Consider the following 27,947-nt stretch of genomic DNA (forward strand, 5'->3'; position numbering starts at 1 on the left):
ACAGCGGAACGCAAGTAATTGATGTTATCGAGCAAGGAGCAGGGGCACACCCAGGTACATTAAAACACTTTGTGTGTGTGTGTGTGTGTTATGTAAATGTATAAATATATATTGGATACATATCACATATCCCATTAAAGTGACCAGATTACCCATCATTAACCTGCTTACACCATTTTTATATCCACTTTGTGACTTACTGTAGACTAGATGCTGCTATCATGACTGGCTTCAGCTATCGTGGTTTTACTTTTCGATGTCTGTCTTTCATCAACCTCGATTGAGTGATACTGTCTGCTGCCATTTGTAATTCTGATTTTGTCTTATTATTAATTTGCAGATGGTCCCCAGATTCCAGTTGCTTCTGATAGTGATTCATGCTCCTCACAAGATGAGGACAAGTTAGCCATTTTGGAGAAACAACTCGAAGATGAGTACAATGTTAAGAGCATTGCAGAAAAGCTGATAAAGGCGTATTCTACCGGCCGCTCCAAAGTATGTTGGATACATTTTATTTCATCTTAAAGATCAACTATATCTTTATTAATTTACATTTTAGAAAACTCCTTCCACTTTCTGCAATGTGTGACTTTTTCCCACTCGTGATGGCATCCTAGCTAATTTTAGTTGATAGCAGGCTGGGGATCCGGGAGCTGATGGACTCTTTCTGCTCCTGGATTGGACTGAAATTAAAAGACATCATTTTGTGGAGTTCACCTCCAGCTCTCTCAGCTGAATAGAATCAGCCATGAAGCACTTTTTTTCACAATTTTAAGTGCAACGATACACAGAGCTCTCTTGGCTTTTTAAATTCATTTGAATCGATGTGTTTACAGGAAGATATAGCACGAGATAACATATGTTAAAGGACATATTTGGGGGGGTGGGGTGGATGGGAGGTAAAAGAGAAATGAGAAACAAAACCGTGGGTGAGAAAAAAACATGGAAAGACATGATAGCAAAGGATATAAAGGATGTACAAGGAATAGGCAGCCATAAGTAAATACCATAAGAGTGAATGAAAGTAAAATACAGGATAAATTGAAACGCCCCAGAGAGCACATTCTGTCTAATTAGAAGGGGCTGGCATTTCAGATAAGGTAGGGATCAAGGTGATTGGGAAACGAGCAGGGGCGTACCTAGAGCATTTGGCACCCGGGGCGGACCCTGAGTGTGGCACCCCCCCCCCCCCCCCCATAATAAAAATGTAAGAAAACACCCACAATTTTTTGCTTTCCTATGGACTGTTTGAATGTGCGCGCAGCTCTTGCCGCATTCGGCTCCACTCGGGAGCTGACGTCGGCAGGAGAGAAGAGGTCACCCCTTAAAACCCATTCAGCCACTTACCTTTCTCCAACGTCGGGCTCTCTCGGCGCTGGTGACCTCTCCTCCCCCTGCCGACGTTAGATCCGAATGCGCATGCGCGGCAAGAGCCGCATGTGCATTCAAACTGCCCATAGGAAAGCATTACTCAATGCTTTCCTATGGACGTCCAGCGTCTTCTCACGGTGAGTTTTACAGTGAGAATTGCGGAAGCGCCTCTAGCGGCTGTCAGTGAGACAGCCACTAGAGGCTGGATTAACCCTCAGTGAAACATATGTTTTCAGCTGCAGGGTTAAAACTAAAGGGACCTGGCACCCATACCACTTTATTGAGCGGATCCTTAGAAATAGCATAGGAAAGGGATTTGAGTTCAAAATATGTAGCGGCTAGGGCAGAGGTTTTGTAGAAGGGGGCCAGGGCAGGGGTTTTGTATAAATGCGCCATTTTTGTAGAAGGGGGAAGACCAGTGCTTTTGTAGAAAGGGGCTGGTGAGAAACTTCTAGAAAACTCCTCCCCTGCCCCTGCCCTTCGCCCCCCTGCCCTTCGCCCTTCATATAAAAACCCTGCACACTGATCACATAAATTTCATACACTCCGTACACATAAAAACCCTGCACCCCGATCACATAAATTTCATACACTCCCTAAACATAAAAACCCTGCACACCCCCTTAATAAAAAACAAAAACTTTCACAACCCCCTAACAAAAAACATGCACCCCCCTTAATAAAAACCCTGCACACCCCCTTAATAAAAAACAAAAATCTGCAGTGCACATCCTCCCTTAATAAATAAAATACTGCAACCCCCTTAATAAAAAAAACAACCTGCATCCCCCCTTTAATTAAACATACCCCCTCTAAATAAACTTCCCCCGTGCTGCACCCCCTTTAATTAATCCACACCCCCTTTAATTAATCCACATCCCCTTTAATTAATCCACATCCCCTTTAATTAATCCACCCCCTCTTTAATTAATCCACAACCCCTCTTTAATTAATCCACCCCCTCTAATTAATCCACCCCCCTTTAATTAATCCACCCCCTCTAATTAATCCACCCCCCCTCTAATTAATCCACCCCCCCCCTCTAATTAATCCACCCCCTCTAATTAATCCACCCCCCTCTAATTAATACACCCCCCTTTAATTAATACACCCTCCTCTAATTAATACACCCCCTCTAATTAATCCAGCCCCTCTAATTAATACACCCCCCTCTAATTAATACACCCCCTCTAATTAATACATCCCCTCTAATTAATCCACCCCCCTCTAATTAATACACCCCCTCTAATTAATACACCCCCTCTAATTAATACACCCCCATCTAATTAATACACCCCCTCTAATTAATACAACCCCCTCTAATTAATCCACCCCCTCTAATTAATAAACCCCCTCTAATTAATCCACCCCCTCTAATTAATCCACCCCCCTCTAATTAATCCACCCCCTTTAATTAATCCACCCCTCTAATTAATCCACCCCCCTCTAATTAATCCACCCCCTCTAATTAATCCACCCCCTTCTAATTAATCCACCCCTCTAATTAATAAACCCCCTCTAATTAATACACCCCCTCTAATTAATACACCCCCCTTTAATTAATACACCCCTCTAATTAATACACCCCCCTCTAATTAATACACCCCCCTTTAATGAATCCACCCCCCTTTAATTAATACACCCCTCTAATTAATCCACCCCCTCTAATTAATCCACCCCCTCTAATTAATACACCCCCTCTAATTAATAAACCCCCTCTAATTAATCCACCCCCTATAATTAATACATCCCCCTCTAATTAATACACCCCCCATTTAATTAATACACCCCTCTAATTAATACACCCCCTCTAATTAATACACCCCCCTCTAATTAATACACCCCCCTTTAATTAATACACCCCCCTTTAATTAATACACCCCCTCTAATTAATACACCCCCCTCTTATTAATACACCCCCCCTTAATGAATCCACCCCCTCTAATTAATACACCCCCCCTTTAATGAATCCACCCCCCCTCTAATTAATACACCCCCCCCCTTTAATTAATTCAGCCCCAGACATAAAATAACTACTTTATACTTACATTTTGATGATGCCTTGCTTGCCCGCCGAGTCCGACCACTGGGTGCCTCACCGCCCGGAAATGGATCCTTCCGCTGAAGATCCGTGAAGCCGGACTGACGGCGCTGCGCACGTCATAGCTCCTCCCCCTCCTCCTCATAAAGAAGGAAGTCCCGCCGGTGTTTGGCCGCAAAGGTGCTGCGGCTGTGCGCAGCGTAATGATGGGGGGTGACACATGACACTGGAAGTCATGGCACCCCCCTAGTCAGTGGCACCCGGGGCGGGCCGCCCTCCCCGCCCCCCCCCCTTAGTACGCCACTGGAAACGAGTATTCCCTAACATCCTCTCCATCTACCATGATGTTGTCTTAAAATAGTTTGTTAATAGCGGAGGGGTACAATATGTTGATGTATAGTTTCCACATTTGCTAAATCCTTTTTGTTAGCTTTCCTTTTGCCGTTGTTGTAAATAGTGTGTCCTTTCTGAAAATATGAAGTAATTTGGTGGTAAAGAGGGAAATATATTAAATCTCTAGGTGAAGACCAACAATAGAGGAGAAATGCCAGGAACATTACAGTGTTAGAAATACAAACCTGTATCCCTAATGCTGAGGTGCCCCTGTCCCTAGTCAAATACAAGAAACCAAGAGGGAGGCACTCACCTAAACATGCATACTTATAAGGGTGCTGCTGGGGCCAATTCATACAACATACAAGATCCAGCGCACTCACTCATTCACTAAACAATAATTTATGTATTAACATGTAACCGTTTTATTTGAAATCACCTCACCTAGTCATAAATAATGGGGGATTAGTTACATTATATGATTATACATTGCATAAGCCTGCCACAACTCCAATGTTTTTGCCAAGGTGAGGTGTTTTTAGATAAAACTGTTAACTTTTATGAGCCTTGAGATTGCGGTTTGGTGAATGGATGAGTGCGCTGGATCTTAGTCAAATACATGTCATCGTTCCACTTTCTCATGTGCAATAAAAAAATTAAAATAAAATTTTACTTACCTTTTCCACCTCTCTACATCCCGCAACTTCAGTGAGGAAGCATGGCATCATCCCTGATGGTAAAATCCAACGTTTATTCTGGGGTGCATTGAGGATCTGATGATTTCCTATGAGCTTCCGCGACACATGACCGATTTTTACTCGTTGCTGTGGAAGCACCTATAATCATTGTCAGTATGACAGCCTTTAAAGGTGAATTTAACCCTGCAATAGTTTCTAAAAAACTGCAATGTTTTACATTGCAGGGTTAAAAGGGAAAGGAACTCTGCACCCAGACCATTTCACTGAGATTAAGTGCCTTGGTGACGTCATTGTCCCTTCAAAAGGGTTTGAAGGGACAGTGAAAATTAAACTCATGTATACATGGCGGTGTGGGGTAATAAACCTAAACGTCCAGTTTTTGTTTATCTTAATTATCCATTTGATTTTTCTGATTACAGGATCAGAAACATCTCGGTGATGCTCAGAAAATACTCCATGACAGCAAAATAAAAATAGAAATTTTGCGCATGTTGATTCTCCAACATAAAGGTAAAGGTTCAGTGATGTCATATGTTCTGTGTATTGTAAAGGAAAATTGTTGTGAAACAAAGAAACCATATATTACGTTTTAGGGGGCTAAGCCTGGGGAGTTTGGTTGTTTTTCTGTAAAAAATAATTTAATGGGTTCCAGCTGCTATTTAATGTTGTGATCTATGTGTCAGGCGTGAAGGTAGGAGGCGCATGAATGTGGTTTGTGTTCTGCTCTCTTATAGAAAGCTATGAGAGAGCTGTTTATATCCCATAGTCCTCTGCACACTAAGGGTTTATGGGGAAACATACAGCTCTTGGAAGGGTCAGAGAAAGGGAATTCAGCTATGATTCAAATGTTATTTCTTACATTATTTGCAAATAATGTAAGAAAATAATGCTTGCAAGAAACCTTATAAGACAAGTTATTCCAGAATGGGTGTCTAACATGTCCCTTTACCCCCTTAAGGACACAGCTTCAAAAGCTTGTCTTACCCTTAACCCCTTAAGACCGGAGGTCGTACAATTACGCCCTATTTTAAGCGGCTCTAAACGCCGCCGGGCGTAATTGTACGCCCTCCCTTTTTTTCTTACTTACCCGGTCGCCGGCGATCCCACGCCAGCGATCGCGGTTGGGGGGACTCCCAGGGAGCCCCCCGCGGCAGAGCCTCCCTCCATGGGGGCCCCCCCGGCCATGTGAGAGTGAGGTCCCTGCGACAGGTAATGACAGGTAGTCCCCCTGCTGGCTAGAAATAAAATAAAATTAAGTTAAATAAGTGTAAAAAAAAAAAATATATATACTATATACACATATACATACACACACATACACTGTCTAGGTGTATTTTACTATTAATATATATATATAATTATATATATATATTAATATCAAATTACACGTAGACTGATACTGATTAAATATATATATATAATTATTGTTATATATATATATATTTATATATAATGTAAAAAAATATGTAAATATGTAAACAAATAAAATTAAAAATAAATAATTAAAAAATATATAGATGTGTGTTATTTCGTTCTAACTGTATTGTGATATTAATATATATATTTATATCAAAATACACATAGAACAAAATAATATATATATATATATATATATATATATATATACATATGTATATATATATATATATATATATATATATATATATATATATATATATATATTTATATATATATACATATATTAATTCTACACATATATTTATGTAATATTTTTACATAATTAGGTATCCTTATTAATTAAAATTAGCGGGACCTGCCTGATAACCCATGCCGAAAGTAAAGGGAATTTAATTTGCTAGCACTATATTTAACCCTATAACTTTCCAAGACACCATAAAACCTGTACATGGGGGGTATTTTTTTACTCGGGAGACTTTGCTGAACACAAATATTAGTGTTTCAAAACAGTAAAATATATTACAACGATGATATCGCCAGTAAAAGTGAAGTTTTTTGCATTTTTCGCGCACAAACAGCACCTACATGGACGATATTATTGCTGTGATACTTTTTCCTGTTTTGAAAATATTTGTGTTCAGCGAAGTCTTCAGAGTACAACAGTACCCCTCATGTACAGGTTTTATGGTGTTTTCAAAAGTTACAGCGTCACATATAAGGCTTGTGTTTCATTTTTTTCACATTAAAATTCGCCAGATTGCTTACGTTGCCTTTGTGACCCTATGGTAGCCCAAGAATGAAAATTACCCCTATGATGGCATGCTATTTGCAATAGTAGGCAACCCAAGGTATTGCAAATGGGGTATGTCCAGTCTTTTTTAGTAGCCACTTAGTCACAAACACTGACCAAAATTGGCGTTTTTTGCATTTTTCACACACAAACTAATACTAACGCTAACTTTGGCTTGTGTTTGTGACCAAATGGCTACTAAAAAAGACTGGACATACCCCATTTGCAATACCTTGGGTTGTCTACTATTGCAAATGGTATGCCATTAAAAGTGTAAATTTAATTCCTGGGCTACTATACAGTCTCAAAGGCAACGTAACCAATCTGGCGAATTTCAAATGTAACACGCTATATTTGACCCTGTAACTTCCCAAAACACCATAAAACCTATACATAGGGGGTACTATTTTACACGTGAGACTTACACGTGAATACAACTATGTGTATTTTATTGCAGTAAAAGCAAACAGTATTATGACATTGACAGTTAAATTGTCATGTAGAACTAAAAAAATAACATTTCTTATTTTCTCCCATTTTTTTCATATTAAATTATGTTTCATAGCTAAAGATTTGATATTAAATGAAATCCCTGTTTCCCCTGAATAAAATGATATATAATAAGGGGGGTGCATTTAATATGAAAGAGGTGAATTACGGTTGGACAGACATATAGCGCAAATGCCAGGTTTTGTTTACGTCTTGTTCTGTTCAGAACGTGTACATTTGGCTCAATCCTTAAGGGGTTAAGGACGCAAGCCATTTTTGTATTTTTTGCTGTTTGTGTTCAAACTCAATTTGCATCTCTGTCATTTATTGCACCAACACATATTATATACCGTTTTTTAAAGGGAAAAGGGGCTGTAATTTGATGTCACATACATAGATAAATTCTCGTTAATTATATAAAAAATAAAAAAATATTTTTTTTCACAGTTTTGGCGATAATAGCGTGTGCATACTATGTCCAGCTTACAAAAAGTATTTCAAAAATAAATTCATTCATGTGTCTTGATTTATAGACTATATAATATTTGTAAGATTTCAGCTTATTATGAAGGTTACAGGACACAACATACAAGGACTAAAATAAAATTTCAATGTGAAACAATTTTAGAAGTTGGTATGTTTGTCTGTATGTTTAGTAGCCATTACAGAAAACAAAATTGCCCAGAAAAGTATATATTTATATAAATTAGATATCACAGGCTATTTACCCAAGGTTATTTTAACGTAGCCATTTAATCGCCAATCTCTGCTAAATATTGGAGTAAAATGTATTTTTTTCTCTATTTTGGCCTATACACATATAACACATTTTTTTTAATGGGTATTTCGTAAAGCTGGTGTGCGCTATTCCTGCACAGAACCCCATATTGTGTTCAATCTGCGACATCTGCTGAGTATAACAATACCCCCATTGTATGCCTTTGGCACTATTCTGTAAATCTACAATGCCATATAAAAGACAAGGCTATTTCAGTTTCTATAGTTAGAATTTTCATAGATGGATTTGACAGGCCTATGTCTCATTTTGCAGTATTATAGCAGTTTGACGGTTCAAATAACCCCACGAAGGGCTTTTATTTGATAAAGCAGACACCCGAAGGTATTTTATATGGCGTATATTGCGCCTTAACTTGTCACCATTTTTTCACCAATTTATGCCAATGTTTGTGGTGAGGGAAAAAAAAAAACATTTTTATATACATGTTGCATTTTTGCTGAGTATTTCTTACACTTGATATGTGCCACTGTCATAAAATCAATTTTACTGTTGTAAAACAATATGCCCAATGTATGAACTAGACACTATTTGGTGAAGTTGCAGTGCTGTAAAAGAGACGTGACAAGTTCAGGTTTTTAAGTGTGAATTTTCATGGAGGGTTTTGATGTGTCAGTGTACCACTTTGGAGCACTCTAGCAGCCTACATATTCCAACTACACCGTAAAGGCAGTGATCAATTGGCATGGAAGGGCTTCATTTTATGAAAGCAGGAAGACAGGGGGGTGGGATTTAACTTAAACATTTTTTATTTACAGGGACAAGCAGATCATCACTGATCCATTTTCCTGCACACTGACCACGGGAGAGCAGAGAGGCGGATCAGAGGTCCCTGCAGCGCATGTGCTCGCTCTAACAGGCTGTCAGAGTGATCACAGCTGCAGGAATAGCGCGATCGGGTGCTCCCGGTCTGCCTCAAATACAGAGGCAGACCGGAGGAGCGTTATCCCCGCAATCGCAGCCATCTGGGGTTAACTTTAGTAAATTACGGACATTTTTCGTCAAATTTTCCTTAATGCAAGGACAAGCTTGATGGAAATACTCCGGCTTTGGTCGGGAAGCGGTTAAAGCAGTTTAAATGCTTTGTGTTTGAAAGAGTGCACTGAGACATATAGAAATATGTAGAGAAACCTTATAGAAATTACCCGTTTAATACTGTGACACCTGAAACTACCATGTCGATTTCCTTTTTACCATTAATATAATAACATTTAATAATTTGTGTCCTAGCAACACCTGCATTAAGTCCATTGGAGAAACGCATTGAGGAGTTGAGCCACCGATTTGTGATCGAGCGTGCCGTGGCTGAAGGAGCCAAACATGCCATCCAGAAATTGGATGGAAAGCCGCTTGTTGAGGTCAGTTACAAAGTGTATTCTTTTAACCATTTCATCCCAAGAATGAATAATGGGCTTCCAATGTCTGTCAAGGGGTTGGAAGTTACAGTTTATTTTCATTAGCCAAGTAGCCATGGTATATTATTATGACTTATAAAGCGCCAACAAAATCTGCTTTATGAATAATTTATATTCTCTCTTCTGAGACTTTAATTGTTTGAAGTCTTTATTGGACCATTTATTCTGTATTTTATTCTGTCTCGATGGTGCTTTATTTAAATTTCTCCCAATTGTTTAATTCCCATTAGTTTTATTAAAAGCCAATAGCATAATATCAATCTATGGAAATCTATGCCAACTCGATTTTTTATTTTCCATTCAGCATTTAAGTTAAATACGTTTTTTTTTTTTTTTTCAATAAACTCTAACTTGTAGAGAATTAAAATCTGAAATACAAAACTGAGACAAACATAGAGAAGCTCTGACTAAAGCTGAGATGGAATTTCTCCAGATCACTATTTTTAGTTTAAATATTTTCAGTTCAGATTTCAGACTTTAGTGATTAATCCTGAGTTTTATACATTGAACATGATGTGGAATTATAACACCCTTTATAAATACAGTGAAAGTATGAGCCACACTCGTAGGACTTGTGTGTCTAACCTTGAACATCAGCTGATGTTAGACAGCATCTTCTGTATATTTTTGCTAGCAGATAATGTCTGTCGTTCTGTTGATCTTTTTTTCTACTTTTTTAACAGGCACAATCGATACTACAGGCGTCAAATGAAAAGCTGGACCTCCTTAAATATTCATTGGAGGAACGAGTGAAAGAACTTCCTGATGGCCACCATAGGAAGAGTATAACCACCGAGGAACTGTCCCTTGGTTCAGTCAAATCCAAGTCAATAGCAATAACGGGTAAGTTATTTTGTCTCTGAAAAATCTGGGAATAAACGAAACAAGTATATCCGAGCATGTTTCCATCTGTGTGAAGTCTGACTGGAGGAAACTCGCAGTTAGTCTACCGATATTCCAGCAGGATTTATTCTATGTGACGTGTATGCAAGTTTAAAGGTCACCGGTGACATTTTAAATGATAACAATATGTAACTCTTAGCATCATTCTTCCAAATGTAGTGAGCTAGCTTGCTGCATAACTTTTTATTGAGTGAATTATTAGCATAAACTAGGTAAACAAGTTAAGCATTACACTTTGAGGAATACTTTACTAATGGGCAATTAGATAAATGACTTTACTTACTGTCTAAGACACAGTTTATAATAATCTGAATATGTGAAAATGACATGTTACTGAGAATTTGCCCATTCTTGGTATTCTCATGAATTCAGTTTTACTTTTTTTTCTTATCTTAGAGTCCCACTAAGTGTAAAGGTTAATCCAGACGTGGACTCCTTGTTCAGTTTGCATAGAGGGGTTCCAACTTGTATAGCGTGGAATTGTTGCATTCTGGTTCTGAATTACTCCTGTGAGTGTTTAGAAATATCTAATAATGCAAATAGTATAGGTTTCCTCTCTAATGGCACAAGTGAGTAAACCTTGTCTGAGTACCAAGCAGGGACTAACTGAAGCTACTGAGTTTTTGTCTGTTTGTAAGTTCAGTTTTGGTTGATTTATATTCTGATAAAGATGTAAAAGCTGCCTAATCATTTCATATTGTGTGTGTGCTACTTAGACCAAACACAAAGTTTTCTTTAACATAAATGTGAAAGTGTAATAGCCATTGTTACAATATTTATTCTGATTGTTTGACAGGTACTCTGAAAGTGCGAGTAAAGGGCTGTCACGGTATTCTGGAGAATGTACCTGGCAGACTAAAGATCCCGTCAGATGTTCTCCCTGGCAGGAGTCCGCGCCGAGGAAGATTCTTATTACTGAACCGGATCAGGAGAAACAACCGTGGCAGCAATCAGAACATCCAAGAGACTTTTGACTTTTCTAGTACAGTGATTTTTATCTTATTAATCCCGTTATGTGTACAGTGACGACCAATTAGCAGCGCTCAATATCTGGGGTATCGAACCTTTCCCTGCAACAATTGTTAAACTACATATCCCACCATTTACTGACAGAATTTATAATCATAGTCCAGTAACATTTGACTGGTCATGGTTAGACAAAGTCTGTATAGGAAACTTGGATCCTTTAACTCTGTAATGTTCCTGTTTGGGGTGAATGGAAGCGAAATACAAATATTATTATCTAATAGGATTCTCCGTCCTTCACAAAGACCCTGCCAATCAATCACAATACTGAAAGTTTTGTCACGGAGATCAGTTTTACAAAACATATTTCCAGTTATCCCTCCACAATTGCCTTTTTCCACCAAATTATTTTACATGTTCTGTATGAAGTGACTCTAAACTAAGTGAAGGAAACATTTACCAGGTAAAGATTCTTCAAGCTGGGAATCCTATCTGTCAACTTTATATCCTCCTCTAAACAAGTTACAAGTTGCCTTTTGAAACGTCCTCCTGGTCCATGGGGAGAATACTGGCTCACAATACCCCTTACATTATCGTCTTATCTAATCAATAGACGATATCTCGACTACTTTACCCATTGATGATTTCATTGTTTCTTTGGGATTGCGGCTTTACCATTCTGAGACTTGAACACAGCTCACAGCCTGACTTTCAATTTTATCCTCTGGACTTTCCTTATTATTTGTTAATCCACAAAGATACAAAAAATGATTTGTTAATGCTGATAACATTTCTGAATCTTTGTTAATGCAATGTTTTGGGTTAGTTTTCTCATCCATTTAATTGCCTTTAAAATGTTGTTATTATTACATGTATCTAACAATGACATTGTGATATATAACAGTACATTATTATGTAATCCTGTACATTCATAATAAATGCTAATAGTATTAAACAAATACAATATTACACAAACGTTACTGTATAGTAGAAAACATGGAACAGTGTGACAAAAAATAAATAAATAAGATAGGACTACCTCTCAGATCACCATGAAAAGCCTTGACATAATGTCATACCCAGGGGTGTATAACACAGGAGGGTCTATGTAGCAAACCTCCTAGGAAACTGTAGCACTACCATATATGTGGAGTATAAACTGCAAGAAAGCCTCCTTAATCCAGTGTGCCAAAACAAGGCTGCAGGATGGTACCTCCTTAATCCAGTGTGCCAAAACAAGGCTGCAGGATGGGACCTCCTTAACCCAGTGTGCCAAAACAAGGCTGCAGGATGGGACCTCCTTAATCCAGTGTGCCAAAACAAGGCTGCAGGATGGTACCTCCTTAATCCAGTGTGCCAAAACAAGGCTGCAGGGTGTTACCTCCTTAATCCAGTGTGCCAAAACAAGGCTGCAGGGTGTTACCTCCTTAATCCAGTGTGCCAAAACAAGGCTGCAGGATGGGACCTCCTTAATCCAGTGTGCCAAAACAAGGCTGCAGGATGGTACCTCCTTAATCCAGTGTGCCAAAACAAGGCTGCAGGATGCTACCTCCTTTATCCAGTGTGCCAAAACAAGGCTGCAGGATGGTACCTCCTTAATCCAGTGTGCCAAAACAAGGCTGCAGCATGGTACCTCCTTAATCCAGTGTGCCAAAACAAGGCTGCAGGATGGTACCTCCTTAATCCAGTGTGCCAAAACAAGGCTGCAGGATGGTACCTCCTTAATCCAGTGTGCCAAAACAAGGCTGCAGGATGGTACCTCCTTAATCCAGTGTGCCAAAACAAGGCTTCAGGATGGTACCTCCTTAATCCAGTGTGCCAAAACAAGGCTGCAGGATGGTACCTCCTTAATCCAGTGTGCCAAAACAAGGCTGCAGGATGATACCTCCTTAATCCAGTGTGCCAAAACAAGGCTGCAGGATGGTACCTCCTTAATCCAGTGTGCCAAAACAAGGCTGCAGGATGCTACCTCCTTAATCCAGTGTGCCAAAACAAGGCTGCAAGATGGTACCTCCTTAATCCAGTGTGCCAAAACAAGGCTGCAGGATGCTACCTCCTTAATCCAGTGTGCCAAAACAAGGCTGCAAGATGGTACCTCCTTAATCCAGTGTGCCAAAACAAGGCTGCCGGATGGTACCTCCTTAATCCAGTGTGCCAAAACAAGGCTGCAGGATGGTACCTCCTTAATCCAGTGTGCCAAAACAAGGCTGCAGGATGGTACCTCCTTAATCCAGTGTGCCAAAACAAGGCTGCAGGATGCTACCTCCTTAATCCAGTGTGCCAAAACAAGGCTGCAAGATGGTACCTCCTTAATCCAGTGTGCCAAAACAAGGCTGCCGGATGGTACCTCCTTAATCCAGTGTGCCAAAACAAGGCTGCAGGATGGTACCTCCTTAATCCAGTGTGCCAAAACAAGGCTGCAGGATGGTACCTCCTTAATCCAGTGTGCCAAAACAAGGCTGCAGGATGGTACCTCCTTAATCCAGTGTGCCAAAACAAGGCTGCAGGATGGTACCTCCTTAATCCAGTGTGCCAAAACAAGGCTGCCGGATGGTACCTCCTTAATCCAGTGTGCCAAAACAAGGCTGCAGGATGGTACCTCCTTAATCCAGTGTGCCAAAACAAGGCTGCAGCATGGTACCTCCTTAATCCAGTGTGCCAAAACAAGGCTGCAGGATGGTACCTCCTTAATCCAGTGTGCCAAAACAAGGCTGCAGGATGGTACCTCCTTAATCCAGTGTGCCAAAACAAGGCTGCAGGATGGTACCTCCTTAATCCAGTGTGCCAAAACAAGGCTGCAGGATGGGACCTCCTTAATCCAGTGTGCCAAAACAAGACTGCAGGACGGTACCTCCTTAATCCAGTGTGCCAAAACAAGACTGCAGGACGGTACCTCCTTAATCCAGTGTGCCAAAACAAGGCTGCAGCATGGTACCTCCTTAATCCAGTGTGCCAAAACAAGGCTGCAGGATGGTACCTCCTTAATCCAGTGTGCCAAAACATGGCTGCAGCATGGTACCTCCTTAATCCAGTGTGCCAAAACAAGACTGCAGGACGGTACCTCCTTAATCCAGTGTGCCAAAACAAGACTGCAGGACGGTACCTCCTTAATCCAGTGTGCCAAAACAAGGCTGCAGCATGGTACCTCCTTAATCCAGTGTGCCAAAACAAGGCTGCAGGATGGTACCTCCTTAATCCAGTGTGCCAAAACATGGCTGCAGCATGGTACCTCCTTAATCCAGTGTGCCAAACCAAGACTGCAGCATGGGACCTCTTCCATTGTGCCAAAACAAGGCTGCAGTGGGAAACCAACTAGTCCCACATTGTTGTCATGCTGTAGGTTTCCACGTGTTAGCGTAGTGAGACTATTCAGAATCAGGGAAATTCATTAGATATCTCAGTCTTGAGTTTTACGAAAAAAATGGCGCTGCTCCAAAGTAAAAACCAAGTGGACCGTTTTAGTCAGCCAACAATCTGTACGGGTGTTGCAATGTATAGCAAAGTAGTTTTAAAAAGAAAAAGAAGCAAGGGATTTGGGCTTGGATGGAGCCCGCCAGCATCTATCATATAAGACCTTTAAATCCAGCCCGTCTGGAGTGTGCGTTGTGGTATCATGTATCGAAACATGAGTAACTACAATGCTTTGGAGTTGCATATATAAAAACACTGAGGAATTAGGTAAATTAAATTCCCTTTGCAGATGTGAAAAGCGTTTGATGCGGTTTAGGTGGAGTATCTGTTCCAGTGAAGTTATACCTAGTTTAACCCAAGAATTTAGCGAGAGCCCGGGTGAAGCTCTTTTAAGGGCTGACAATGGAGAACGGGGGTGGTATTTATGAGGTGCACATTGTTTTTGGCGTAACGCATCCCAGTGGTGTAGGGACAGTGTAGTAGTCGGGGCGTAGTGACTTAGGTGTCCAAAATATGTCTATCATTGATGTACCAGTAATTTGATCAACTTCCATGTCGACCCATTGATAAGCACCTTTGGGGGTGTGCAGTTTCACTACCGTTTCTAAGATGGCTGCTTTATAGTAGGTATAAATGTCTGGGAGGCCCATACCCCCATCTATCTGATGATTCTGTAGAAGGCGTTGGGAGATCCTAGGTTTGTGGGCGTCCCATATGTAGGAGGACAGTATCTTTTGGAGTGTTTTAAAAAATGTTGGTGGAGCCCGTAGGTGTAGATACACCGCACCTTAGGAATTCTACGCTCTGTATTTCGTACTCCATATATTCCCGAAATTTTGAATCATATGTTCTGTAATTTGTACTATGCTTCTGTATCAATAAGCGTTATCGCACTACGCTGTATGTCGAGCTGTATCAATGTTACTCTAACCGTAACCCTACCCCTAACCCCCTTCTTCTTTCTGTATCCCTCCCTACCCCCCTTGAAAATTTCAATAAATATTTGAATATGAAAAAAAAAAGAAAAAGAAGCTTTTTACTGCTACTTTGCCGTACAATTATACATTGCAACACCTGTTCAGATCATTTGATGGCCATTGTTCCATAATAAGACATTTTTAACATTACTCTATACAGCAGCTCACAAACTAAATTTTAAGTTGGTAGACGGGCCGTATGCCTTACAATGGCCTTATTTATCGTAAACTCACTTACCTGGTTCTAATGGGTTGGTTACACAAATTATTTATTGAAGACACCTCTGTAAAACAATTCTTCCAAATCTGTGGACAATATGTATTTACACTAAACATCGCTATCCAAATGAAAATCAAAACCACAATATCGATCTATATCCTGTTCAAAATTTGTAGCAGGTCAACACCAAACTACTCTACCCACATATAAACTTGGACTCACTCATAGTACAAACTCCATTCTTTACATTATTTGTTAGACAAAAAAGACCGACAGCAGGAACATAATTTTTTAACACCTTTTTAGTGAATTAGTTCTTGTGTTATTTCACATATATCTCTTTGCTTATATTCAGACTGTATTACCTGGCTGACTATAAATTTGTCTAGTTTTTTATTTTATTTTGCTTTTTTTTACAGAATACAGGAGATTAGACTCCTTTGATGAATGCAAACTCTTAGAGCTTTGTGTAAAGCTAATCGATGAACCTTTATATATTCTGTGTATTGACCAAAGCCACGTAGAAATGTTCTTTAAATGAAAATACTCTTAGCCTTTTAAGTTGAGTTCCTGAAATTTCCTTACAGGTGAAGTCCGTACTCAGCTGAAGATCGATCATATTCCAGTGGGTTCAACAAGTTGGAAAACTGTTTCTAACCCATCCTGGAATAAGACATTTAAACTGGATTTAGATAAGGTACATATGGCATGCGTGTATTATTTTTTTCATTTTGTTTTAGTATGAATCCATTTTTGACCCCAGGTAGACTTAATACGTTATAAATCTGGAGTGGAACTCTTATTTCTAAACCTTTTAGGACCTTAATGTGTCAGACAGTTAAAATGTAGTTATTTAACATTGGGTTAGTTTATCTTTCTCTAGATATTGTTATAGGATTTTTTAAACAATCTGTGATATATTGCATATTTTAGAAAACATTTGCCACCTTGACTTTTTATAACTTTTTAGTTAAAGGCATTCTGTAAAGCATTAACTAACCACGTTGTTTAATTGCTTATTTTTCCCAATACACAAGCTTGCCATGTGGATAGAAAATGTATAGGTGCAAACTGATTTTATGTTTACATACCCACCACGTCTGGGTCTGCTTAAATGCTCTGTACACCTGACCTGGTATGAACTGCGATTAATCTCTCAAAGTGAGCAAGTCCTGCTGTGTCAAGCCCACACATGGAAGACTAGTAGTGTGGCTAGTAATAGGGCAAATAATATAACACTTTAAACACATTTATATCTATTCATTTACTAACCTATATATTGATGAAAAATGATTTTGTTTTTTTTAATGTGAAAATGGTAAAATGTGGTTTAAATGTATATTATAAGTATTGTTCATTTAATTTTTACGTAGTCTCGGGTGCTAGAAATATCCTTATATTGGCATGATCAGAGATCACTGTGTGCCACAAAGACTCTGAAGTTGGAAGAATTCTTGTTGAACCCGAAACAGGAACTGTGTCTACAACTGGAACCACAGGGCACCCTTTTCATCAAGGTGAGAACCAATCTCTGGCCACTATCAATTTATAGTTATATTTTAATGTAATAATACAGAAAGCAAAAGAATGATTACATTACATAACTTTACAATTGAAAGATAGTGAATTTTCACACTTAGTGAATAAGTGTATAAATATAAATCAAACTGTACTGAAGTGTAAACTGAAATGCACAACTTAGGTAACAATAGGTGATTTGAAAGCATTGCTTAAGTCAGCAATAGTAGTACCTTGGATTTTTAGCTTAAAGGGACTCTGTTTTCAATTCATGCAATTTGGCGTTTATTGAATAAACCTTTATATGTCATATTACCTACATTACCACTTATAGTATCTTTAGCAATCTTTGACTTTTTTAGATAAAGGACACTATATTAAGTTATAAACTGTCTAAATAAAGGGCTTCACTCATTGTGATTAGCTGTAGAAGAACAGATTTGAAACTGTTTACTTTTCCATTTGTGTGTCTGTTTTTATGTTGGTTTGGCAAAATAAGATATTACCATTTACTTCCTGCAGTTAACTCTTTCACCTTGTTTTGGAATAGGTGACGTTTTCCAGTCCTTTCACCCAGGAAAGGCCAAAGCTTCAAACAATTAAGAAATTAATCTCCACAAAACAAGGTAAGTCTATGTTTAACATGCCTCGCATTAATTAGCAAACTGCCCATGGGCCTTTAATGGCATCTATCAGGCAGAAATGATTATTGATTGGTTACTGACAAGCGGTGAACCCTTGTACCCCAGTACTAGCCCCCATTGTGATAGAAAACGTCAAGCTTGTCAAGCAGTGTGAATGCACTCAGTAACCAGTGTGGGATTTCATGTTTCATTATCTTACAGGTAGAGAGACTGATACATACACATCCATTCTAACAACCATACTGCAGGATGTACATCTTATAACATATACAGTATACACAGATTAAATTACTTATACCTACCTGAAGATCATCATTTTCACTGGATGCCATTCCCATTAACGACATTGGTATTATTGGTTATTGTAATATTATAAACCATAACTCACAACTAATACATTCAAATAAAGTTCTAGGCTTGGAGATTGTGTTCCTTATTTTTTTCTTGTGCTTTTACTTTAGAGTTTTTGGATTATGATGAAAGCAATTAATCCATTATTGATCTCTTTATATCATATACAATACTCAAGTTATGTTCTGTGCTACTTTTATAGAGGAGACCACCGAACCAGCTCCACTGGAGGATGCAGCTATTGATGCTCATTCGCTGCCAGAATCGGATACTGAGAGCGTGGATTCATCGGCGCCGGCTGTGGATACTGAAACAGAAAAGACCATCCAGCCAGCTCCAGAAGAAGATGTTGTTACTGACTCTCCTATATTGCCAGTAGCCACTGAGAGCATGCGCCCATTAACACCCGATGCTGATACCATTACAGAAGAGACCTTCCAACCACCTCCAGTGGAAGCTACAACTATTGACAATGTACCAGTAGTGGAAACTGAGAATGTGGATTCAACACTACCAGCTATCAACACCATTAGTACAGAAACTATCCAACCACCTCCAGTGGAAGCTAGAATTTTTGACAATGCTTCACTGCCAGTAGCAGTAGAGGACTCTGTGAGCATGGAACCATCACCACAAGCTATTGTAAGCGTGCTAGAAATGACAATCCAACCAGCTGTAGAAGATGATTTAGTTACTGACCCTACTCCATTGCCAGTAAAGGACACGGACAGCGTGGAGCCATCGGTGCCAGCTGTTGATGAAATTACAGAAAAGACAATCCAACCACCTCCAGAGGAGGATGCAGCAAATAATCCTCAATCACTACCAGTAGAGGACTCTGAGAGCATGGAGCCATTGCTGCCATCTGACGATGAAGATACAGAAAAGATAATCCAACCAGCTCCAGAGGAGGCTGTAGTTATTGACACGCCTCAAGTGTCAGCAGTGGACAATAAGAAAGTGGAATCATCACCACCTGGTGCTGCTACTGATATGGAAAAAAACATCCAAACATCAACAGAGAAAGATGCAGTTATTGATATTGATAACATTGCAGAAGAAACCACTGTTCCATTGGCAGAAGCAGATGTGGAAAATCCATCATCATCAGCGGGGTATTGAGATATTCATTCTTCTCATCAATGTTGTTAACGTATACTGTGTGTTATAGGAGCATTTTGTTTTGGGTCTTTGTTTTTTCATGGGGAGGGGACTGTATGTAATTTTAAATATATTTAAAACGTGTTCTTTTCTTTGCAGTATTCAGCAAGGAGCTCGGCTGAGCATTCAGGATTTTGATTGTCTCTGTGTGCTGGGAAGAGGAGCATTTGGAAAGGTGGGTTATGGTGTGAATTCCACTTTCAATATAAAAGGTGTCTAGATAAATGCTAGATAACAATATATATATATATGTATTTTACATTTCAGGTTCTGCTTGTTGAGTACAAGCCTACAAAGAGCAAATTTGCTTTAAAAGCCCAGAAAAAACAAGATATAACTGGAACGCAAAGAGTCCCAAGGTCAGTAAATTTGATTATTTTTTGGATGGTGATACTATTTGTCAGTTTTTATTTGTGCGCAAGAGTTGCCTTTAATAAAGTGATTAATTGGGGGCAAGGCCTATGCCTCATGGCAGCTTGTTGCCATTTAAAATAAGAAAAACTACCACAACAAGAGAACTTGGTCTTAAAGTAGAGCGACAAAAGTTTAAAAATAAAATCAGAAAGTATTACTTTGTTGAGAGAGTAGTGGATGCATGGAATAGCCTTCCAGCTAGAAAATTGGGCTGACTAGATTTGCCGATTGGTTCTTATTGGTCACATTCTATGTTTCTATTTGCATCTTGACAGTGCTCCTCACAATACTCCTATTTTAAGCCTATTCTTGAGGCAATCTGCATTCACAATCAACACATTCGGTGCCCTACCAGCTGCTAACACTGAATGGTACGGTCCGGTTTTTAGAGGTGCCGATGCCTTTATCTCCGGCGGAGCCGATGAGGCTTAGTGAAGGCACCAGGCAGGAGAGGCGGCCAGTCTTCTGACCTGTGAAGCACAACTCTCTTGCAAAGACCTACTGTGTCCCCCCTGGGCTGGTGGGGGTTATCCCGGTCCCCACTGCGCTACCTGTCACCTGTCTGGAATCGTACAGCAGTGTATTGGAATGCAACTCTGAATGCAGGGTGGTGGAGGTACTCTCCCATCAGGGGCATGCTGTAAATATGACAGAGTAGCCCTGGAGTGACCCCGTTGAGCACTCTATGATAATATTGGAAGCTATCTTTAACGACTTCTGGCCTAAGCTAACAGCCCGAGAAAAACTGACCCGGCTGAATTCCCGATCTCGAGATCAGAGGTGAGAGACGCGAGATGGTGACAGGACCCTGTGGGCATTACTCAACCACAAGCAACTGCTCCTCGTTTCCACGATACTCCTGGTCTAAAGGTCACTAAGGGCTTACTCACCTTGCATGAACCACACCAGCAATCAGCGACAAACCACTCTTCTGCTGTCCCTTAGATGGGAAGGACTTCAACTTTGTCATTTCTCAAGTCCGTGGATCAGGGATCCAGGCCTACACAAAGGCCTGGGGCTATGGAGTTGCCTTGCCTCACCGTTCTATTACAGCTATTCTTTATATCCAGAGACTGGGAATTGGCTAAACATGGGACTCACTACAGCATATAGCCATTACACCTCCTGCATGAGCTTTGCTGGGATTCCTGAAGGACTCCAACTCCCATTCTGCCTTCAGGTGTTCAGTCAAAAATTTTTATCATTGACTTTACTTTAGTCTTACATTTTTTTTTCTTTTATCTTTTATTTCATATCATTTATGTTGCGTGGATGAGACACTCTGGTAGAGCTTTTAGATGCAGTGGTACTCCTCTGGGTAATGGCTTAGCATGTGATTTAGCATTCTTACCCTATGTTACTTCATCAGTTGTCACCGTGTCTGGAAAAGCTACTCGTTAGCAAGCCTCTATCTTAATATATACCCAGACATGACTCTAGCTTATTATTACTATATTCTAAAAATGTGCGTTTACTCTACATGCCATGCTGACGCTTTATACAATTTCTTATTACTAGGCTTGTAAATGTTGTCGTGGCACTACAAGTATGAATGTTATTATTTGCACAGCAAAAAAAAGTGATTAGTTGAATTATTCCCTTTTTATTTCCAAGGCTTATATGTGAAAAGGAAATCCTACAGACTGTGAGCGAAGTACAGCATCCTTTCCTTGTTAACATGTTGGCAAGTTTCCAGACTCAGGGTCATTTCTGTTTTTTAATGGAGTATGCCGCTGGTGGGGACCTAATGACCGAAATTAGGAACAACAACTTTCAGCCATTTTCCACAACCAGAGCTGTGTAAGTAACAATAGTTTTGGGATTATGGGAACGGATTGTCGCAGTTTGGTTGGTAAAGGGTGCTGACTGCAGCAGCAATCACCGTAAGTAGGAAATCAATACCCATATAAATACAAAACAATGAGGAAAGATAACAAGTATGTTAGCTACACGAAAACAAGTGAGTAACACAAGTGCAAAACAAGAGAAAAGGGAAATTTAATATGAGGAAACTGGAGGCCTCTGGGTCTCTGACCTTCTGGACACAGGATCTCCAGGAGCAGGACACAGGGAGCAACTCCAGAACAAATCCAATGAACTGACACAGAAAGGGCTGGGCTACACTAAATAGGGAGAACATCATCCTAAGGAAAGGCCTGCTGGGGACAGAGTCAGATCTCTTCAGTCTCGGGACAGCAGCCTGCAACAGCACCACAGAAAGGTGTTGGCAGTATGAGGTACTGCACCAGACTGCAGAGATCAGAAAACCAGGCAATCTTCATGGACTCGTGACACCAAGCTAGACATCCTAACCAAATGTTGTCATCTGATGACTTAAAGGGACACTATATTCACCAGAACAACTGCAGATTATTGTATCTGTTCTGGTGAGTAGAATCATTCCCTTCAGGCTTTTTGCAGTACACACGGTCTTTTCATGGAAAATGCAGTGTTTACATTACAGCCTAGTGATAACTTCACTGGCCACTCCTCAGATGGCTGCTGGAAGTGCTTCATGGGAAAGTGCTGTACAGTGTATAGTGCCTCTGCATGGAGACAATGAACTTTCCTCATAGAGATGCATTGATTCAATGCATCTCTATGAAGAGATGCTGATTGACCAGGGCTGTGATTGGCTTGTGCTGGCCCTGATCTGCCTCCTTGACAGTCTCAGCCAATCCTATGGGAAAACTATGTCAGCCAAGCAGGCAGATCGGGGTCAGAGGCAGCTGCAGACTTGAATACAAGTATGATGTTACTCTATTTAGAGAGACCATGGGGCTAGATGGTGGATTTAACACTATAGGGTCAGGAATACAGGTTTGTGTTCCTGACCCTATAGTGTTCCTTTAAGGTGGACTAGAAATTTGAAAACAAAATCAAAAACAGATTAAGCTGAGTGTTAATACAGAAGATACAAGACATTGCAGGAAATATATCTGAGCACAGCTTGACACAGGATTGGTGGAATCAAAATTTTCAATGGTACAAAAACTTAATTTCCTTCCCTAAAATGAAACTAACTTATTCTCTTTTCTACAGGTTTTATGCGGCGTGTTGTGTGCTCGGCCTGGATTTCTTGCATCAAAACGATATTGTTCACAGGTAAGTGTACAGGAAAAAAATAAAGTTGAACATACATACATAGTGAACAAAGAGCTGTGTGTTGCAGGCGCTTAGGTAGTGATTATGGTAAATGGCAAAACGCTACAACACTCTGGTGGGAGTCCCTTTCACCCACCAAAAATTTGTATAGTAAAATAGAAAGGGAAAAATGCTAACAGCAGTTCACCTTAGGAGTGGAGCATTCAATAAATTTGTTATATACCTACCCTTAGAAGGGTGACTTGATGCTGTCAAAATTGCGTGTGGTACGTCCAATTCAGGTAAAAGATTTTATATCTTCTGTATTTTTTATGTGTATATGTACCTGAATTGGACACAATTTTGTAAAGACAGCATCAAGTCACCCTTCTAAGGGTAGGTGTATAACAAATGTATTGAACGCTCCATACATACATACATAGTGTCCCCATAAATATTATCTGTGTTATTTTAATGTATTGTGATCAAAATGCTGTGTCTGTGGTTTGATTGATTAGTTATGTTATTATGTTAACTGTTTGTCTTATAATAGTTAAGTCTTTAAATCTAATCTTTAAAAAGGCTAAAAAAAAACATGTAATTCAAGTGCCTCTAGTGATATTGAAAAAAATAAAAACTATTTTTCTGTATTTTAAATCCAGAGATCTCAAATTGGAAAACATTGTAATTGACATAGATGGATTTGCCAAAATTACAGACTTTGGTCTTAGTAAACAAGGTAAAAATTAGTTTATATTAAACAAAAGTCATTTCTCACAAAGTTGCAGAATTTTACTTTACCTACAGATAACATCCAACTGCAAACCGAATTAAAAGTATGTATGAAACACAAACCGTTACTCACTAAAGTCCGATTGGCTTCGTACTGAATGGGGCAAACCCATCTGACTGAATTTTGTCAGAAATGCAGCCAAATTTTCCAAACTTCTTTCCCCTAGGCATTTATAGAAACCAGAATGAAAATAGTTAAAGCCTTGGCAACTGCAAGGGTTAATTATGTTGCAGTTGGCCAAAATATATAAATAAAAATCCTGTGGGGACCATTAAGATCCCCATATGACTATAAGGAAGTTTAAAACCTCCCCCTTCCCTTAACTGCCATAGGGACTGTTTAAAACTAGCGACTGGGCAGCCAATGTCAATAATAAATAATTGGGAGCACATAGTCCCTTGTATCCCCACCTGTGGGCATTTGGTGGGGGGCTAAAAATCAATAATGCAGGTTGACAGTTGGTGGAAGGCTACTCATTTTATACTGGGACAACCTAATGTCCCCACCACATTCATTAGTGCTGGGTAGGGGCTTTAAATATTTAAAGGAGTGCTAAAGGATCAGGAACACAAACATGTATTCCTGACCCTATAGTGTTAAAACCACCATCTAGCCCCCCTGGGCCCCTCATGCCTCCCTAAATATAGCAAAATCTTACTTGCATTCAAGCCTGAAGCTGTAGCTGTGCATATGCTGGTTGTCTCAGACTAGCAAGCTGCCTGCTGGCATCATCAGAAGTTGTTGCCAGAGCCAATCACAATGCTTCACAAAGGATTGGTTGAGACTGTCAATGAGGCAGATCTGGGGCAGAGCCAGCACAATTCAAACACAGCCCTGGCCAATCAGCATCTCCTCATTGAGATGAATTGAACCCATGCATTTCTATGAGGAAAGATCAGTGTCTGCATGTAGAGGGAGAAGACACTGAATGTTTGGATGCATTTTAGGCAGCCATGACCTAGAAATGATCTCTAACAGCTATCTGAGGAGAGGTCAGTGAAGTTATCATTAGTCTGTAATGCAAACACTGCATTTTCTCTGAAAAGACAGTATTTACAGCAAAAAGCCTGAAGGTATTGATTCTATTCACCAGAACAAATTCAATAAACTGTAGTTGTTCTGGTGACTATAGTGTCCCTTTAAACAATGGGGGTTGCACATGCCATTGTCCAGCCCTCCCCTAAAATTGATTGTCACTATTGGGTCCCCAATCCCCTAGCGCTCCTTCTTTTAAAAGGAATTACACCTACCAACCCCCCTCATTATAATAATATTGGGAGGGCGGCATTAAAACTAATATTTTTGAAAGAAAATAAATTATACTTCTCTTCTGAAGTCTTTTTTTCTTGTAAATCTTATCTTCAGCCCCAAAAAGGCTACTTTAGTATCCATCATCCTGCAATGTAACACTTAAAAATCCCAATTGCAAAAACCTGCCCACAAAATGATAAACCTGACACAACTTAAATAAATCTTTCTTTGTCCTGCGAGGGCTAGTGCAGTATGAAGCTTTAAAGTGGGTATTGCCTTTATAAAGGCTTTCCCACACATTGAATTATCATTAGAGCACTCTGATTGGTTGGCTTGTCAGCCACAGATTCGTAAACACCATGTAAAACTTTATACAAAATTACAGAGAGAATCTGCAGCTGCAATGCACCAACTCCTTGCAGCAATATTCTAATATCACTTATAACATATACTGTATATCAGCAACATCTATCTGTATATTTACCGATGCACATTTATCTTTTCTCTTTTTCTGAGGGATGGGATATGGAGAACAAGACAGAACATATTGTGGCACCCTGCATTACATGGCACCGGAAATGGTTTGCGGTAAACCATACACAACATCTGTTGACTGGTGGAGTCTCGGCGCAGTTATTTATATAATGCTGTGTGGAATGGTAAGATAGCTTATTTTTACCAATTTGTAGGATTCCTCGTTTATAAACCAAAATCCCTTGTGTGATGTCAAACAGTCCATTGATAATAGTGATAGCATTTCCAACTGTAGACTGGTAGGGGTTAAAGGGAAACCTGAGCACCATAACCACTACAGCTCATTATACTGTGTATCTAAATGTCAGAACCCAATACCTCCCTCTTCACTTTATCCAAACTTATTTTACCCTATAGAAAAAAAACAAAAAACAGGTGTGAGGTACAAACAGGCGCTGTGTAGATGTAACGATAAGTGCTGCTAATCTCCACAGCGAAAACAATCAGTAAATTTAACAAATATATTCAGACATAAAAAGTAAACGAAGTGAACAATGCGCTTGTGTGATATCAATCTATGAAATAGACATTTAGCACAATAGTGAGCACTCAGGTGGTGTGTAAGGGTAAATAAATAAGGAATATACCATATATATGATATCCCAAATGTCTCTGTAAGAGGAAATACTCCAAATAGTGTAATACAGTTTGAACATAAAATAAATATAAAAAATAATGTTATTGTTGCATTACACTTAATGAGCCTATATGCAACTGGCTCAGGTAATTCAACATATGTGGGATGGAAATACCCCTGGAGTCAACTGTCTTGCAGGTTCACCTGGTGTCTGGACAATCGTTGGGTGACTTTCTCAGCAAACACTCTTGCTTGTGCTCTTGCCCTGCTTCCCCGCTCTCCCTGACAGGGCTTGTACGAACACTGGCTCCAGTGCTTTGTTGACCTTCCTCCCCTCTCTGTGTCCCCCGACATGCCCATGTCCTTATTTATTTATCCTTACACACCACTAGAATGTTAACTATTGTGTTGAATGTTTATTTTATAGATTCATATCACACAGGTGTGCTGTCCACTTTGTTTAATTTTAACCCTATAATACTCTCTCAGTTTATTTATATTATATTTATTGGTTCTGCTTTGGCAAACCATTTACATTGGAGACATTACCCACCGTAGATCCCATGCCCACCCTGCACTTTTTCTAACTGTAGTTTTTCTATTAGTATCCCTTCTCAGGTAACAGAAGAGAGGTGAGGTATAATATTGTCTATTCAACGCCGCACTATCCGAGGTTCCTGACTGCAGAAGCGCGATCAATATTAAGAAGTGTAAGTTGCCAACACATAGTGCTTTCTAATTTAGATAGATTGAGTAAGCTCGTTCTTGGACCCTCCAGGATTAAAGTTCCTGCTTCTAAGCAGTACTACTCTTATAGCTTATCATGCTACAATGATTGTGTGTGAATGTGGGCTCGGGCAGTTTGATTTGTAAGAGTCTGGAAACACAGCTGGTCCTCTGCGAATATTCGGTGTGTTAGATTGTAACAGAGAACAAGAAGCAGTCACAAACACATGGATCTAGTTACAGAATAAAACAAATTCTAATTCCATGTGGTTAATGAAATAATAAGCATGACTCATGCCATCGATTAGGGCAGAGCAATGTCCGAGCACCAGAACACGATGCCATGGTGATATGGTGCCTTCTGTTCATTGAGCTCTGTACTCAGGTATACAGCCTGAGCTCATAAAGGAAGATTTTACAGAACTTGCAAGAAAATGCCTTTAATTCTCAGTTTTTTTCAGTTAAAATAACATTTTCCATTTTTCTAAATTTTCTTTTACAGCTTTTGCATAAAGATCCCAAAGTCCGTCTAGGAGCCAGCGAGAATGATGCCTGGGATCTGAAGAGCCACCCTTTTTTTAAAGTATGTCAAATAGAAAGACACATTCTAGCAGCTAAATAAATATTAGCTTTTAGTTAAGATTTTTAACCAAATACACAATATTCCTGGAGTTCATGTATTTTACATGCAAGCATTCAGGGATCATAGGAAAATTATACCCAGCATCTGCTTGTCCCTATGGAACAGCCACCCCTATTTTTATATCTATTATTCTATATTCTTAGTTTACTGATTGTATAAGAGTACACACTACTTATCTTCCTCATCCTTTTCCCTTAAACTTTTTTAATTTTTAACAGCAAATAGACTGGTTCGCATTATTGTTTAAGAGTGTCAGGCCGCCATGCGTACCATCCATCGAGGGACCAGACGACGTCCGCTACTTTAATAGAATGCACACATCATGCGCCCCCATTCTGACACCGCCAGGCGAGTCTGTGTCACTATCTGATGTAGAGCTGGAGCTATTCAAAGATTTTGACTGGGTTTCCGATAGGATTTAA

At 39.6% G+C, this 27,947-nt stretch overlaps 1 protein-coding gene across 1 annotated transcript; it reads left to right on the top strand.

The window, feature by feature from the left end:
* The first annotated feature begins 221 nt into the window (after nt 1-221).
* LOC134582631 (serine/threonine-protein kinase N2-like) lies at nt 222-27,947 on the top strand. Its single transcript, XM_063439294.1, has 21 exons — nt 222-258; nt 341-495; nt 4,863-4,953; nt 9,168-9,295; nt 10,036-10,195; nt 11,052-11,237; nt 16,249-16,332; nt 16,417-16,526; nt 17,203-17,346; nt 17,898-17,997; nt 18,545-19,457; nt 19,603-19,678; nt 19,771-19,862; nt 21,532-21,717; nt 22,960-23,022; nt 23,664-23,740; nt 25,562-25,704; nt 26,303-26,354; nt 26,775-26,866; nt 27,385-27,465; nt 27,744-27,947. Exons 1-21 carry the CDS (start codon nt 222-224, stop codon nt 27,945-27,947), a joined length of 3,174 nt encoding a protein of 1,057 aa, XP_063295364.1.

The sequence above is a fragment of the Pelobates fuscus genome, chromosome 13 (assembly GCF_036172605.1).
Source record: "Pelobates fuscus isolate aPelFus1 chromosome 13, aPelFus1.pri, whole genome shotgun sequence".
Taxonomy (NCBI): domain Eukaryota; kingdom Metazoa; phylum Chordata; class Amphibia; order Anura; family Pelobatidae; genus Pelobates; species Pelobates fuscus.